The sequence below is a fragment of the Enoplosus armatus genome, chromosome 5 (genome assembly GCF_043641665.1).
Source record: "Enoplosus armatus isolate fEnoArm2 chromosome 5, fEnoArm2.hap1, whole genome shotgun sequence".
Classification (NCBI taxonomy): domain Eukaryota; kingdom Metazoa; phylum Chordata; class Actinopteri; order Centrarchiformes; family Enoplosidae; genus Enoplosus; species Enoplosus armatus.
In genome coordinates this window covers 23435660-23454026 of record NC_092184.1, presented here as the reverse complement: position 1 = coordinate 23454026, position 18367 = coordinate 23435660, and the positions used below count along the sequence as shown (strand labels likewise).

At 43.7% G+C, this 18367-nt stretch overlaps 1 protein-coding gene across 1 annotated transcript in view; it reads left to right on the top strand.

Annotated features, from left to right (window-relative positions):
• Positions 1 to 18367, top strand: part of numbl (NUMB like endocytic adaptor protein) — a 50769-nt gene that overhangs the window by 23572 nt on the left and 8830 nt on the right. The window contains exons 2-3 of the mRNA XM_070906147.1: positions 13992 to 14142; positions 16777 to 16851. Of these exons, the coding sequence (XP_070762248.1) occupies positions 14017 to 14142; positions 16777 to 16851 (201 nt within the window). The 5' untranslated portion in view covers positions 13992 to 14016. The remainder of the gene's footprint in view (positions 1 to 13991; positions 14143 to 16776; positions 16852 to 18367) is intronic.

The following is an 18367-nucleotide window of genomic DNA, read 5'->3' as shown; positions in this document are numbered from 1 at the left end:
TCGAGGGGGCAGTGTTGAAGGGGAACCTGTTGCTTCGGGTACCGGTGAGATGATGAAATATGATCCATAAAGTCCAGTCTGAGTTAAAGATATGAAGGCTAATGAGACGGCAAAGCACAAACAATTATGTTTATGAACTATAAATTTCTATTGTTTGGGAAAAGGTCTTTCAAAAGGATGCCACATTTATTCAAGCAAGGGACATATTTTTACATTTACCTCACAGAACTCACAGGGAGGTGGTGACAGTGGATGGTGAGCATAAAATGCATAAGACACCTGAATCCTGCATGTGGTTAGGGTTAGGAATAAGTGTCCCTACACATAAACCACCTTGCCGGATGACATTGCATTGTGAGAGAGTGAGAGTTGTGCTTTTCGCTGGACTATCCTGCCTCACTACCCCTTCTTTATTAATGATGACGCCGTGTTCTTCACGCAGTGCTGTTGTCTAGCTCTTATCCTAGCATCAGCTACTTTGCCCCTCTTGCTAAACTATAAAACTTACTTCGGGCGCAGTTTCTCATTTCACGTCATATGTAAGTGACAGTGCAATGCATTCCTGTAATGGTACAAAGGGCAGTGTGATACATTGACTGCTCCACATCTGATATACAGTGGAAGAGTTGACGCAAACAGTGTGTAAATCAGGGCTTTGCATCATGCACCCACAAACCTCTTGAAACTCCCAACCCTTGTGAACAAACGTTTAAACTAGATTTACTGTAACTGTAGCTCTAAAATGAATTACAGTTCATCTGCTGCAAGGCCAATTCTCACTTCAGTGTTCTCAGAAACAGATCGCTCTGAAATGTTCAGATGAAATAGGTTTCTCCAGCTTTGCCAGCAAATGTTTTCCAGCTTTTGAAATTTGCAACGGAAAGCAGTGAATACTCAAAACATGGAACGCTCTGACAACCAGGTGCTCATTTGGGTGTGGTCTGAAGGCTTCATCCGCTTGATATGGGAATAAAGCACTACTTAATCATCTGTTGGGAACACTGCCTGCTGTATATCTGTGGCCTGCCTTCCAGCATCCAGTACTGAGAAGCAGCACTCTTCCCTCATGTCCAGTAACGCCCCTGTGGAAACATACTACCAGGCTGAGTTCCAGCCCTCACGTTAAACACATCCTCCAGCCCTGGCCCTATTCCCCAGTTCCAGCTCCAGCGCCTGTCCCTGGGCTCCAGCCCCAGTTCTTGCCCTCTCCCCCAGTGCACTCTTGACCAGTGCGCCCACAGCAGATGGAGAGCAAATAAAACTGTGTCACCACCAGCCATGACTCGTTTAATCACCCCTCCCCTTTTCTCTTTCTCTCTGTTACTCTCTCTCTTTCTATCCTCCCACTCCCTTCTTTCCTCACTCCCAGGATTTGGAGCATCAAACATTGATTTGCCTTTATTTTTAGAGCAGCTGTGAGCGTACATGCGTGTGTGTGTGTGTGTGTGTGTGTGTGTGTGTGTGTGTGTGCAGTATTTGTTTGTGCATATCTGTATGCCAGACGCTCGTCCACGCCGGCTCGTGGGCAGTTTGATTGTGTTTGGGTGCATCGCTGTGCGTGTCTTTGCGAATGTGTCAGGGCTCCTTTTTTTTTCCAAGTTAATCCCTTAAGAAGAGGTGTGGTTCTTTCTCGCTCTGCACTCCCTCTCCTCTCTGTCCCTCACTCTGAGCGCAATATCATCACATGCTCTCTTGCTCCTCTCCTCCTCTCATCTTTTTCTTGTGCTGTTGTTATTGCTGTGGCCGCTAGTCTGAGGGAGTTCTCTCTCTCTCTCTCTCTCTCTCTCCGCTTGTCATCTCTGCATTTCCTCTCATCTGCTGTCGTTCCTGTGTGAGATGAGTTCTTGTGGCGAGATGGGGGAGGCCATCGAACTCAGGTGAGTCAAATATATAGTAGGGGGGTGTGATCCGTGTGTTTATGTGCGTGCGTGCGTTTGTTTAGGAACTGTCAGGTGACATCCAACATATGGATGCATATTTACTTTATGTGTGTCTTTGCATACATTTATCCGTTTTTCTGCATTTCTGTGTGTGATTGTGCACCTGGGAGTATTTTGGTTTCAAACTGGGTCGACTGTTACCGTAGCAATCAGTACCTTGGGCTATTTTTCTCAGCCTCACCTCTTTTTCTGCCTATCAAGTTGACCCTGTTTCAACAAGGCAGAAATCTGCGAGCTCTATAGAGGTCAGCAGGAGATCTGGAGTTTTTGTGATAGTGATAGCTGAGGTTTATTGTTGGCTTCGGTGGTATTTTCAGTCACTGCCAAACTGATAATAGGTCTAGTCCAGCCTGTATCCACAGGGCTCATAGCGGCTAATAGCCTTAGCAGATGCATTAGCCCCCATGCCCATATGGAAGAGATTAAACCTGCTAAATTGATACAAACGGCCAACATTTTTTTCTTGCATCGCGTTCGTGCCGACACTACACTGTTTTTGTGTGCACGTATGGATATGTTCATATGCGTGTACACCTGCCATACACCCTTTTTTTTTTTACATTAGATTTGTGTTTCCAAGCCTTGTCACGCTGAAGGGGAGGGACTGGTTGGCTTAAATTCCCACTTCAAATTCAACACTTCCTCTCTCTGCCCTCATGATTATATAATTGAGAAGGACAGCTCTCATGTGTGTTGCAAAAAAGAAAGCGAACGAGGCAAAGAGTGAGAACACTGTGGACGACAGAGACCTACGTGACGAGTGAAATGAGGACAAATGAGGAACAGCAAGACGGAGACTCAACAGGAGGGAGAAGATGAGAGGAGTGGTGTGAAAGTTGAGTTTGAAAAGGGACGGGTGAAAATAGGATGAGGGAAAAGGGTGCGTGAGAGGAAAAAGTCCAGGAAAAGTAGATTTATTATGGAGAAAATATGAATTTCCTCCCAATTTCAGCCGAGGAAGAAAGAGGTAAAAATAGACGGAAGATTAACAAGTATGTTGCCGGTTTGTAATGACGTGGGAGAGAATTACTTGAACACTTTCAAAATGGGAGAGGAAAGAGTTTGAAAGAAGTTGGAGACATGAGAAAACAGTCGTACAGGGGTTTGAAAAGAAGAGGAAAGACTACACACTCAATGTGGAAAAAAACACAGGGTTAAATTCTGCTTTGTTTGACTGTGAGAGACACACCGGGTCACTTGGCATTCCTCTCTGACCCAAGAGTCTGACGTACAAATCTGCACAGTTCAAGCTCGAGGGTGCGGCTGACGAGACAGTTCTTCAGCTTGTGAACATTTGAGTGAAGTCGCATTGTGTCTAATGTCATGGAAACGTTTTAGCTTTTTTTCTTGAATGTCAAGTCCAGAGTGTTCCACATTTGTTTTAAAGCAATGTCCATAAAGAAGTGACAGTGAGCGGCAAACACAGACTTGTGGAGCATGGTTGTGAGTTGTCTCCTGCCTGGAATAAACTCAGGTTCTTCTTTAATGTCCCTGGTTTGTGGGTCTCATCTCTGGCTCTCGAGATGAAAGTGTTCTGCGCACTTTGCTGTCGTATTGGAGACGCAGAACAGATGATAAGCTGGCCTGTGGCACTGTACTAGACTGATAGGAGGGAATACAAAGTGGGAACACAATATGATACAGGAGCATATTGACTGGACTGCTCCACTTCACGCCTGGATGCACCGTGTTTAGATTAGCCTCCACGCACACACACACACACACACACACATACACTTTACCCCGTCACAGTTGCAGACACACGCTGCCATGCAGGCCTGCATGCAGACATGAACGTGCTTTGACATGGACGCAGGCACATACCATACACGCACAATCACAAACACACACATATAGCTAGCGTGGTCAGTACCCTCTTTGCCTGATGTTCCAAGGGCAGAGGGGGATTTGGATATTGTTATGTTAATCTGCCTCTCTTTTGTGTCTTGGAACCCATTCAGACACACACACGTACACACAAGCACATACACACAAGCACGTACACACAAGCACATACACACAAGCACGTACACACAGGTATGAGCACATTCAAGCATGCATGTTTATTCACAAATGCAATTCATGCAATGACGTATACACTGAAGGACAAGAATACATTTTCTTACAAAGAAAAAGAGAGGAAGCAAGTTGCCCTGCAGTAACACAAGCAACACACACACACACACACACACACACAGACAATCTTCTTCGGGCTTAACATGGGTGGGTGGGAATTGAAACATTGGCGGCGGGGGGGGGGGGGGAGAGGATGGAGGAAGAGGATGATAGGTGTGGGAGCTGTGTGTGCATGTGACTCCTGGTGTTGAGGTGGCAATGCATGTGTATGCACGTGTGTGTGTGTGTGTGTGTGAGTGAATGTGCGAATCTGTGTGCGTGCACCAGCACACATGCGTCTCCTGGGCTTCACACTCTCTCTCTCTCTCTGCAAACACAATATCACTTGAAGTTTCCTGGCTAAATCCTATTTGCTGAGCAGACGGGGAAGCAGATCATTTTAATTGCAGGATGTTTCCTCAGACTCGCAGCTTTGCCCGACTGCCCTCCTCAGTCCTCTTACTTGATTTGAACGAGTGAGGCAAGAAGTGCGAGAAGAACACGATGTGTGTACTGTGTGAATTGTATGTAAATGTGGAAAATTAGGAGAGCGAGCTCATGTTTCCTGGTGCCTTTGAGCGTGATATCGTGTGTCTGTTTAAAAGTGTTAGCTGGATGTGAGTGCCACTAAATCTTTATGAGCTACAGTCAAACCATGACTAGACTTGGCTCTAGAAACCTGTGCTGCTTCCTGGATCTATCCATCTTCACAGTGTTGACATCTCATTTCATTCCAAGTACTTTCCGTAGGGTTTACCTGTCATGTCTTAAAGTTATCTTATAGTAAGTCCAACTTTTTGAGTCTGAGGTGTCAAGACTAACTGAGATGCCTCTCTCTCTCTCTCTCTCTCTCTCTCTCTCTCTCTCTCTCTCTCTCTCTCTCTCTCTCTCTCTCTCTCTGTTTGCTTTATATTTTAATTTATTTTGATGCTGTATGAATTAATTTCTGTTTATTAAAACTTGGGTCTAAGACAGCGTTCAGGCCGACTTCAGCCCTCTCATTCATATGAAGTCCTTTGGTGCAGCTGGGCTCCTTCGCAGGGGGCTCCAGCAAAAAAAAAAAAAAAACGGCTAAAAAGTTAAACCTCATCATCCATACATGCAAGTGCACATTCCTGGCGGAGTAATGTTTTCGCTGCCTTTCTTCCATTTACGAAAGATAAGATAATTGCAGCCGGGATAACTAATTCCTGCATCAGACTATTACAAACTGCTATCATAACTGATTGAACTGATTAACGGCCAAAGTTACAAAAACAAGCCTGAATTGTGTTTTAACTGTGAAACGTAATTGAGGAAACGAGACAAAGTTTCGATGGCTCCAAACTTGTTTTAAGGCTTCAACACACTGAGACTGAGGTTTTCAGAATGCTTCTGTGGCTTGTGATGTACAGCGTCTATCATTCCCTGCTGGCTACAAACAGACGTACCATGTACATCTGTGACCACGAGTCACTTGTTGCAGACACGTTTTTGATTTAAGAACAAAGTGGCAGGGTGACAGAGCTGATCCTGGATCAGCAGGTCGAGTCACCTCTTCATCCAGTCATGTGATCATCATCACGATGACAGCGTCTCTCTCACGCTCCATTCACCTGCTACTGCGATAATTCACTAAGTTCCCACACTGCATTACAGCCTGAGTCACAGAGGGCCATTCAATCTCATTATGCAAGATGACCACCAGCCACACACACACACACACACACTGTACTATAATTATATTAGGACAGCTTTCTGTAATGCTTCACCCTGCCCAGAAAGCCCCCTGAAAGATCGTATTGCATTAGAGGTTTAGAAGAAGGACAGGAAGTGTTTGTGTGTCTTCCAGTCAGTGTCAAGCTAATTGGCATCTGTGCATCACCATGTTGACACCACACACACACACACACACACACTTGTCTTCCTTTAAATCATCTAACTTCTAAAGTTTCTTGTAGGCACGATGAGAAGCCATAGCTCATAGACTGCGGTGACACAACACAACACAATCAATATGACCAACACGGTGGGTGGGACGAAGCAAATGGCAGCAAAAGAAACTATTAATCATGAGTTGAGACACATTTCTCTCACATGTGCAGCCTTCTTTGCTGAGTCAAATGTACCCTCTTATTGCTGGTGTGCTGGCGGATATTCAATTATTTGCTGACGATAAAGTTAGACAGTGAGCGTGTCTCTCTGTTCTAGAAATCCTTTGGAAATATTAACTCAACACATAGATCCAGGAAAACACACTGGAAGCAAACACAATTGACTTCATTAATTATGCATTGTACAGTATGGAAAATCATTCACAGACATACAACTGTTTTATAGGAGCTGTTTTGAACAGTACTGACCAGAACGACAGTATGAGCACTGCATAAAAACTACTATGGATTGTGGATTGGTCCTGAATTTCAATGGCAGAGAGATATATGAACCCACTGACCCCCTTTTTTATAGAGTGGACCTGGTTTATGGAGCAAGCTGAGGTGTGTGTGTGTGTGTGTGTGTGTGTGTGTGTTAAGGAGAGGGACAATAGTCACAGTGGGTGCCAGGCTGATGGTTAAACACATGGCTCTGCTTCAGCTGTCACTGTACATCAGTTCTTCTAATCGCGACAGAAAGGTCTGTTATTGATATAATGCAGCTGTGTTTGCCTCCTCACTTACAGAAACGTGTGCTTCATAAGCCACCTACACACTGCGCCGTATATATATATATATATACAGCTCTCCACTGATCTGTATGTGCTGCTGCTGGAGAGGCTTTGCTTCTTCATGTTTGCTCCCTGTAGCTGCTTCATATGTGTATGTTTAATGTGGGCTCAGGTGAGAGTACTTTGCTGTTTTCGTAGCTTTATTTCAGCTGTGATGTTTCTGTTTCTGTGGATGATTTGTGGGATTGTTTCCCAGCGGTGATATTGACATGGAAAATTTTAGCTCGCCGCCCGTCTGCTCTGTAAGCAGTCTGACTTGGTTGTCTGGCTGTCTGATGATCATCACCGCATATGAATCAGTTGTGTTTCGACCAGGTTTGACTCTTCGTGCTTCTGAGGATTTAAATAAGTTTCAGGATTTTGACCAAATTGGATTTTGGGGATTATGCTTATTCGCTGTCTTACTAAAAGTCAGATAAGCACATTGATATCAATTTAATATTTGTAGAGTGTAGAGTAGAGAGATTGGTCCAGGAGCCCTTTATCCTCACTTAGCAGACTAGCTACTTCCACTACGGGGAAACAAGAGAAAAATCCACCCTACAGCAACTCCAAAATCTTCTTTTGAACATGTTGTATTTTCTTAACGATGAGGACTCGATATCTGAGGTGCTGCCTGTTGTTGGTCATTAAATTAAAAAATATTCAATGTGTAAGTATGAGAACTACGGAGACACCTTTTCACAGAACTACGGTGTTTTCAGTCCTTGTGCTAAGCTAGGCTAAAAAACACTGCAACTGAGCGCCAGAGCTGTTTTTAATCTGAAGTCAAGATGGAAGTCTTTCAGATTTCTGAATGCTAACAATTAAATATTCAGTGCTACAAGGCCTGCTTGACACTGTCTTATTTATTTTTTATTGTTCTGGGATTTTAGCGGGTAAAAACATGAGCCTTCAAATCAAGTCAAGTCTTTAACGAGACTCAAGTCTCATGTCAGTCAAGTATCACTATAGTAAAGTCACAAGTTCTTCTTTTTGAGTCTTAAGCCTTGACTCAAGTCTACAGCTCGGCTGAATGCTGATGAAACTGCCAATAAGAAAGCGTGTTGTTGATATGTGGGTCTCATTCCACACTGAATTGTGCATGTGTGTTATATCAACATCTGCGTATGTAGCGGTGGATGTGCTGTGGTACAATACAAACCTGTCTATCTCTCACACACATTCATACACACTCACTCCACGACCTCACATAAACCACTGCAATGAATAAGGCCATCCTGTCCTGGGTCAGGCTTCTGTCTAAACACAAGTGCCCTGGTTTATCTCCGATACGTCACACTCCTTTATTTTTTAATCACACACACAAACATAGACCACCTGTCACTTGCTGTGTGTGTGTGTGTGTGTGAGAGAGAGAGAGAGAGAGAGACAGAGGGTTTTGGATGATAGTAAGAGTCAGTGTCCCTATCCGGGTCACTCAGTGTCAGTTGAAGTCTGCAGGGCCCAGAAACTGGGTCAGTTTTCTGGGTGTGTGTGTCAGCATACTGTGCCTGTGTCTAATGTGTTTTTGATTTAATTCTGTTAACTAGATAACTATGTGTTGTCTCACATTAGCCCAGAGATGAGTCACCATTGAGGTGACATTTAAAGCTGCTCGTGAAAAGGATGGAGGAAAATGTGTGTGTGTGTGTGTGTGTGTGTGTGTGTGTAAGATAATCTATGACAAAGCTGATGAAGCTGAAAAAGTTAACTCTGAACAGTGAAAGTCACAGACAGTAATTCTAGAAATGGTCTTCCTGCAGCGCCCTCAAAAACAGAGCTGCGACGTGCTGATCCCAACTGAACCACCTGAGAAATGACACATGATAGTGCAGCTGATGAGTATAGTTAATAAATTATTTACGTATGCTTTATACATACGTATTGCAGTTATACCAGCCATTAATAACAGCTGAGGGGTTTTTCCATCTTCTACTAAGCCATCACGTCTACGGTTGTAATGTTAATAAGTTGTTAATAAATGGATCTGTGTCCTTTTGCAGAAGGTAACAAATAGTCCAATTTTGTTTTATGAAATGTCTTTATGCTCGTCAGATGGTTGTCTGAAATGGTGTAAATAAACAATAAAGCGTATGGCGTGTGTACAGTATGTAGCTGTAGTAATAATAGACATTTTGATCTTTCTTCCACTATAACTTTAAATGCACTCTGAGTCACACCAACAACTTGAATTCAGCTGAACAGGGAGACGGAAGCAGAGAGAGAGAGGCACATTGTGTCCATGTAAAGTGGTCAGCTCAGTGATGAGTAAGCCAAGACAATCTCCTGCTGCCACACACACACACACACACACACACACACACACACACACACACACACTCTTAGACACTTGCTCCACCTCTCGCCGACCCCTCCTTGTCCCTCTGGAGCTTCACAAACATATGGCTTACCGTAATGCGAGGTGGCAATGACTCATTGTGTGTGTTTGTGATATGTGTAAGTGTGTGTGTGTGTGTGTGAGACAACATCACCCCTCCTCCTCCATCTCCCTCCTTGTACGAGGTGTGTCTTGCGAGCATCTGGTTGAGAAGAAGTGTGAGGGAGGAGTGTGTCCCGTTTTGCCAAAATCTCTGCTGTTCTGAACACAGAACATCTGGATCAGGGAGGAACACTCTGTGTGTGTGTGTGTGTGTGTGTGTGTGTGTGTGTGTGTGTGTGTGTGTGTGTGTGTGTGTGTGTGTGTGAAAGAGAGGGATCATGCCAAAGATATCAATCAGACTCACATCTGGCAAGCACAAAACACAGCTGGACACACATGAGTTCATGCAGTCTTAACATAGATTATGTGGAGGGAATAAAGAGATGACACACACACACACACGTACGAATACAGAATGACATTAATATTAACGTTGTAACACTTGAAATACAAGTTAATACACTGATATTACTGATATTAAAACACACACACATTGTTAATGACAGTTGCTCCAACCTACTAACAGTTAAAATACCAACTTAACAAGCTGGAGCAAAATGTTCAAACTTTTCCCCCCATGCATTTTATTAGTCTGTGCGCGTAGGCGAACTTTTCTCGCTAAATTCATTCCTGTTAAACCCATTTCCTCACATTCACGTCACCAGAGCTGCTTCAGCTTCAGGCCCATTTTTGCATCCGCCGTTTCATCCTTCGGGCCAGAACAAGAGCAAAGAGGAGAGATCTGGGGGTGTAAACACCAGCGAAGAAGAAGAAGAAGAATAGGGAGGACAGGGGAAGGAAGCAGCGATGAAGGGAGGTCAACTCGGGTGAGCAGACTTGAAAGTCTACGACATAACATCATATGATCGTAAGTCGCCTCTCCTGCCATCTCCTCTGCAACAATACATTCCAGATGGCTGCTAACGCTGGATGAGGAGCAACTTTGTGTTTTCTGGCACCAGGCCTCCTGTTTGTGTAGTCTACACTGAAGTGCTCGTGAGTTTTGTGTGGGTTAATGACGAGAGCGGGACCATTGATTTATAGATTTATTTTGATGTGTTCCATCCTCGCCGGCCTGCCCACCCGCTCTGTCTGTCTCTCGTCTTTTTTCTTTTCCTCGTGCAGATGGTTCTTGTTGTGCGGGGTGAGGTCACAGCTATGCAAGGCCTTTACATGTTGCATGCTGGGTAATGTCTCCACCCTAATGTGTCTCTCCATCAAAGAGTGTTTACTACCAAATTTCTGTTCACTTCACACTGTGCTGCTCAGAAAGAGAACTTATTTTCACTTGTGTTTTCACTGCAGTCTGGCTTCGGTCGTATTCTTATGTCCATACTTGGACCTTATGTCCTCCACGTTGACGTCTGAATATATTTCTTTCTTTAAAGGAAGAGTTTGATGTTTGAGAAACACGCTTATTTGCTTTCTGGCAGAGTTAAATGAGATTGATACCACTCTATATTTATCTGTAAATATAGATAAATACATATGAAGCTACAGCCAGCAGCAGGTTAGCTTAGCTTAGCATAAAGATGGGGAAACCGCTAGCCTGGCTCTATCCAAAGGTAACAGAATCCAAATATCAGCACCTCTGAAGTTCACTAAGTAACACATTAAAGATTGTTTTGTTTTGTTTTTTTCACAGAACTTAAAACATTTAAATGTGTAAAAAGTGTATAAACACCAATTTGCTGTTTATGTGTCATCTAACTCTCAGGCAAGAAAGCGAATAAGCTTTATAATATAAATAAATAAGCTTTCCCTAAAATGTCAAGTTTTGCTCCAAGTGTATGTTATTATATGTATATATTATATTTATATACTAGATTTTTACATTAAAGTTTACATTAGCTTTGAAGTTAAAGAAAAAAAAAAAGTGTTCTTGTTGTTTAGTTGGTTTGTCTTTTCTGTCCTCATCTAGATTTCCTCCTCCCAGTCAGCTGGCTTGTTAAACTTTGTGTTAAACCACTTAACCCCCTTATATTTCCATTTTTATTAAAAACCGGACGACTGGTGGACGTTGAACAGGATAATTGGGTGTGTCACAATACTAATTTTCCCACCTAACATATTAACATATTTACAATCTTTGAGTTGCTAATAGGCTCACTGGCAAAGTTAATGACCTCATTAGCATGGCTGTTTAAGTTAAATATGTGGTAGTAATTATGGAGGGATATTCGCACAAACACCTCCTGTAAGATGAAGTCGAGCTGAATGCTTTTCACAACGACTCTATGAACAGAACTTTTTTAACGCTGGTTTTCTACAGTGAAGAACGTCGTCTTGTAAGCTTTAAAGCCAAAGTTTGAGGTGATGTGGAACATCTTTTATCGTTTTTACAATGATTAAATAAACACCTGTGAGTCTGGGGTGTTGGTGATGAGTTCGGGTTCTGTTTTTTCTGGTTTAGTCTGTAGCTTTGAATGGAAACAGGCATCCTGTACATTTTAACCTAGCAGTGAAAGAACGTAATAAGTGTGTCGACATTTCAAGTATTTACTTGAAACATTTAAGCGCTCGACCTCTCTTGTCACTTTACAAGATGTGCGTTGGTCTTTTCTTGATTATAAAGGTTCTTAGTCTCAGCGTCAACCTACAGTACACATAAATATGCCGTTCCTCTTACTCTGCGCTCTGAAGTAGGTAATTAGATTTTGTGAATAAAAGGATCTCAAAATTGATGTAAATGGTTCACCTGAGTTTGTTGACGTAATGGGAAGGTTCTCTTTTTTGCTGCCGCAGTTTCTTTTCTGCATGAAGTTGGATTTTTCTTTTTGTCTTTTACTCTGCGATATCGCTGGTTTGTTGGTCCGTTGTACAGCCTCTTTCTGTCCTCATCCTTCTGGTATTTTGTCAAACTTTGCCCTCAAACCATGTTATTAGAACTGGATCACTGATGGGTGATCAAAAGGATAATTGTGTGTGTTACAGCACTCATTTTCTCACCTCATTTCTTCCTTCCTCCACTTCTTCCAGTTATTTTCACTTGTCCCAGCCCAGTACCCTCAGTTCACATCATTTCATCTGTGTCTTGGCATCAGATGCCAGTCCCATTCGCTCACTCCTCCTCCTCTCTGCCGCTCTCCCAAACCATATGAGGACAGTTACAGGGCTTCCTGTATTCCCTAACCAGCACCTCATTTCCCCCACCCTACCCCCCATAACTCCCCCCCTCCACCTCCCTTGTGGGATATTACGTACCAGCACACACACACACACACACACACACGTGTTCACACCTGCTGCAGCAGTGCCGGTGCCAGCCAGGTGCCAGTCATTTGGCGCTTTGCCCAGAAATTACTGGCACAAGCCTTGACATGTGTGCACGTCGAGCTGCGGAGGGGCTTGCGTGTGTTTGAGTGTGTGTGTGTGTGTGTGTGTGTGTGTGTGTGTGCCTGCGCTTGGCAGAGGACGCATGCCTCACATGCCAGAAATGAGTGAAACCACTCGAGCTGTTGCATTTGAATACTCTGCATTACACACACACACAGACACTCAGACGTGTCTGTGTGTGACATGCACAAGAACGTGTAATTGCAGAGGCTTCCGGCACACCAAGCTTTGTCACCCATTACTAGTAACATAGCGGTGATGATGAGAAGTGATGTGTTTGTATATATATATATATTTGCGTGTAAACCCTGACTTGTGTGTGGCAGAGCAGAGAGAAGATTTCTGTCCTTCAGTTCAGACCACTGCCAACATATGGACATAACGTGTCTTCAGTGTAATACTTGTGTGCTTTCACACCCTGTTAGAGCCAGGAAGCCGATTCAAGGGGCAACCAGACGGTAAGAAAATAATATTACTCAGATTAACCCAAGAGATATGGAAGAATGAAAGCAGAGAGGGACGAAGATAAACATTTCTTATACCCTTCCACTGGAAATGAGGCTTGCTGGTGTGACTCTCTTGTCAGACCAGAAGATGCCTCAAAAGTAAAGAACATGTAGAGAGACAAAAAAGAGACTGGTTTGGACGGAGTGGACAGTGAAGTCTGTTAATTCATGTCTTGATAAAATAAAGACAGAGGACGCACAGGAGGAGAGAGGTTTTTTTTATTGTACTCCAGATCCTCTGTTGAGGGGGGATGTGACTGTGGAGGAATGAAAACAGTAATTATCATTTTTAAGCAGGTCATGTTTTGATGGCGTCATGTTTCATTATGCTGGGAAATTAGCATCGCTAAACAGGCCAGCGGGCTGAATGGTCTAATTAAGCAGCGCAGAGAGGATTGTGTGTGTACAGAGAAGGATTTGAGTGTATGTGTGTGTGTGTGTGTGTGTGGTGATCTGTATTCGCTCAGCGCTCTTGATGTTTCTAGGAGAGATGAAAGCACGTCCTATGCTTTGTGTTCATTAGCGTTAACTTTGCTACCTGTGTGATTTGTACAGTCCGTCTCTGAATGGAGAATCAATGCAGTATCATGGCAGGAGGTACTTATGATGCTAATGTACTGACTGCCTTGTTAGGGATGATTACTGCATAATGAGCCTGAGCAAATCAATGAAATCCATCCCACTTCACTCATAATCCCGCGTGAAACACAGGACTACAGTGTGTGTACAAAGCTCTCAAGTGGCATTTCTTTAAAATCCAGTTTGGCACTGTTGCATTTAATAAGCTTTTAATGAGACTTATTGTTAAATGACTGTTAAATGAATGCTCTTTGTTTTGTGTGTGTGTGTGTGTGTTAAAGGGAGTCAGCTGGTTGTGTTTTTAAATCTAACTTCAAATTGCAGCGCTAACCTGTGGCCTTTTTGGCTGTGCTACACAACTAAACCAATGTCCCTTCCTGTGTCCGCAGTACCAGGGAGCACGTGACCCCGGAGATGAACAAGCTTCGTCAGAGCCTGAGGAGGAAGAAGCCCACCTACGTGCCAGAGGCCAGCAGACCGCATCAGTGGCAGGCTGACGAGGAGGCTGTACGTAAGGGCAGATGTAACTTCCCTGTTCGGGTGAGTATCCAAAGCCGGGACGGCACTGCTCCATTCTTGACCATTATAATGTAAAAGTCATATTTTGGTTTGTTTGTTTGTATTTTCCTATAAACGCACAACATACGTCTGACATAACCATCATTTTAAGATTTGTCAGTATAAAAAAGGGCAATAAAATAACGGATATGTAAGTATGACAGAACAAAACTGTTAAAATGTCACAAGTTCATGAATGTATGGTATGTTGACAAGTTACCTCCCTTTTTAACTCTGCATACTGTATATAGCAACAGGGCCATACCAAAGGGCAAATGAAAGTTTTCTGGCCGCAGTACATCTATCACAACTCATGTCAGTGCATACTCAACAATAACAGGTGCACAGGATCCTCATTTATTCAGCACTTTATCCTTGAACACCACAGAAGAAGAGCAAACCCAGAATCTGCTTCTGGACGAGGCCGTCTAAGATGATCTATTTACACCTCGTACATGTAGGCCTGTTATATAACAGCGATGTACTGTAGCATCACACTGCACTGCATTTTATGTATGGTTTAACATTCAAAACATTAAAAAAAAAAGTTTTTGAAATGTATTGTCTGAGATTTAGGTAGAAGATGTGATGTATTTAAGAGATAAAGATTGGTTTTACATGTATGTTAGGGTTTAGTTTCTGCTTTAATTAAAGGAGTAGTTTGGCATTTTAGAAAATTTGCTCTCTAGCAAAAAGTTAGATGAGAAGGTCGATACCAGTCTTACGTCTGTACGTGTTGGGGTTGGAGCCAGGAGACGATTAGCTTAGCTTAGCATGAAGAATGGTAACAGGTGGAAACAGCTAGCTTGGCTCTGTCCAAAGAAGCCAAGAAACTGTGGTGTTACAGCTGTGGACAGAGCGAGGCTAGCTGCACCCCCAGTTTCCAGTCTTTATGCTAAGCTAAGCTAATTGGGTGCTTGCTGGCTGTAGCTTTATATTCAGCGTACAAATACGAGTGTGGTATCAATCTCCTCATCTCTCTCTTGGCAAGAGAGCGAATAAGCTGATCTGATAAAGAGCTGGAGGGACAATGACAGTAAGAGATGGAGGACAGAGAGGCAGGAATGACATCGAGGTGGAGCTACAGATTAATGAGACCACAGGAAATGACAAAGTGAGGGATGAGGGCACACAGAGGGGACGCAGAGAAACTGTGAGATATGAGAGAGCGAGAGATATAGAACTGGATAAGAGAGGCTGTGGACTGAGTGGAGAAACCAGAAGCAAAAGAAAAACACAAGACTAATGGAGACTGGTCCTGATGGTAATGCTCCACAGAGTTGGCGATGAGACGGGCAGCGAAGTGGAGCTCGGAGCTTTACAGCGAGAGATGCATTAAAAAGCCTCTCAGCCTCTTTATTGTAGCTTTTCTTTCCTCCGTGTTCTCCAGTTCAGTCTTTTTCTTTCTCACATCTCCGCCTTCTCTCTGTTTTCACTCCAAATGTATTCACGAGTCATGCACTATTAATGTCTCTGCTGAACTGCACCAGAGGAAAGAGAGCAGCGTTCTTGGAGAGAAAAGTTGACTTGAGAGAGTTTGGGAGAAAAATGGCCGGTTGGAAAGTTTACCAGCTGACGCAAACAGACACAAATATTACATGTGTCCTCAGTAGATCATTGGTTGGTTCATTGATTTATTTTGTCTATACTTTCTCACATCACCCACCACCTTCACTTCCTCTGGATATGGAAAGTAGTATAACCGCATGTTGGTCGAGACGTCTGTCTAATATGACGCTTGAAATTCAAGTGAGAAACAGCAGCTAGTAGCAGCGATAACACTAACCCAGACTAAACCAAGTGAGATCTTGCAGGTAGTGTCCCAAACCATAAACAGCTAATACCTAATCATGCACCCTGAGCTGAAAGGGAGGTTTCCCTCTCAGGAAATTCACTATTTTTGTGGTTCGTGCAGTTTATGACACAAAAACAACTTCTCATGTTGATCTCTTCCTGTGCTCATTAATTCCGGTTTGTTTTCTTCTCCCCGCTCTACTTTGTGTGCATCTAATGATGACATCGCTCGGGATCATCTGTCTGTTTGTGTTCCGCGAGCTCAAAACAGCCAATTTTCAAAATCTCATTCAATAAATCTGCCACACTTGTCCACTTATTGTTTACAACATGTATTTCAGTTCAGGGACTGAGCTCCCCTGAACTCAGAGCGCTCCTTAAAACTCTGAAAACTTGCCTTCCTGTTCGCTACTTAGCTTCTGACTCGAAACAGAGTCACGGGGAGGTTTAATTGTGTCCCTGTGGGCTCTCCGTACACCACAGAGCAGAACACTGGGGAGACAACAAAAGGATGTGAGGCTATAAATTGTCACAGTCCTCCTCTCTCCTTATTATCAGTAGCAACATGCGACCGTACATGCAGTATGCGTATTAACAACTTGCCTGTCACATATATAGGACTACTGATAGGGACTAATGAGGCTTTGCTTGCTTTTATGTCACTTTGTCTTTCTTTTTGTTTTGACGTAGTTTTGACTTCAGCTCAGTGTGTCTTATTGGCATGAAGGTTAGATGAAGAGTATTTCTGTGAAATAAAAAATCATAAGCATCAACCTCTGCCTGGTTCAGGCTATTAATATTTCTGCTTTCTTTTCTCCGCAGTACCTGGGGCTGGTCGAGGTGGAGGAGTCGAGAGGGATGCATGTATGCGAGGAGGCAGTGAAGAAGTTAAAAGTTGTGAGTATCCCCATTAAAAACACGCACTTTACACACACCTCCCCTGCTGCAGTGCCGGAGGTTACATTTCATTGTATAGGAGCAGTTGCAAATACTCATCCCAAGGATCTACAAACTTCACTGGAGCTCATTACAGGCCCAGTTGCACAAAACTCATGCGCCAAAGTATCGACCAGAGGAGCACACACACACACACACACAAACACACACATCCGTTCAATACTGTCTGCAGTTACCTCTCCCTCTCCCGTCTTGTTATTTTCTCTTTTTTAACACTTTCATCTCCCTCATCGCCCTCCCTGGTGAGTCTTATTCCACATCTGTCTGTCTGCTCGTCTGTCTTTCTGCCTGTCTGATCCCACTACGCCCAAGGAGAGCGGAAAATGAGATCTGGGCTAATGTAAACACATGTAAATGCACACTGACACACACACACAGTTTGCCCTCCTGGGAAGCTGGATTCGGACAGGGAGCGTGTGAACAGGGTGACACAGACTGGCCGGTGTCAGAAAGCCTCACACACTCCGCGGTGGAGAAAACAGGAGTCACTTTGTGTCACTTTCCTCGCCGTCGTCACATCTGTAAGAAGCTCGGCTCTTTTGATGATTAAACTCGGCTTTCAGATAAACATCGGGTTGCCCCAACGAAACTGCAGAGCGGCACATTTTCTATATTCAGTGAACACTCATCCTAAACCTGATTCCCCACGCAGGTAATGTAAGTTTATCTAACAAAAGGCACCACTTTGTCAGAGAGTGAAGTGAATCACAGCCACTTTAATGCATACAGGAGAAATGTTTCATGCATTCACTTTTGTCTCGCTCTGCTATCACCACCGTTTTCTTTCATTTGTCTTGTCTCTTTTGATTCTCCCTGCTGGATTCAGTCCGTATCAGCGTTTTTCTTTCGCAGTGTTCCCGCCTCTCTGCAGCTTCTCACGCGGACAACTTTCTTTCACCAAAGTTATCTTTATATTTTGATTCCCCGCTCTCCACCTCCTCATTTAGCTTCCCTCTCTCCTTCTCCACTCTTCTCCTTCCGTCACTCTCGGTTTCTCCACCTCTATTCTCGCTCCCTCTGTCTTCCTCTCAATGGGATTATGCAAAAATTGAGGCTCCTTGTCGCTTCGCTGTGGGTTTCAAAGCCATTTCCTGCAGTGATCTGGCTTTCTGTTTCCCTCGCTTACACACACACAAACTCATATGCAGACTCACATGCACACACACACACACACACACACACACACACACACACACACTTCTACACTCACATGGAGTCGTTGCTTTTGTAGCCTGCGTATTTTTAGCCCGGCCCATGCTGAGTGTGTTATTAGCTCTGCCTGGTGCCCTCCTCTGGAGAAATGACTCGTAGTGCCAGCTGGCACAGTTTTTACCTCTGCCCGCCTCTCCGCTCTTAACCCACCACTACCTCATCTGCTGTAAGGATGTGATGATCGCTTTACATCACCAGCAGTAGTAGTAAAAGTGGCTTTACATGCTAGTAACTCGTTGATCGC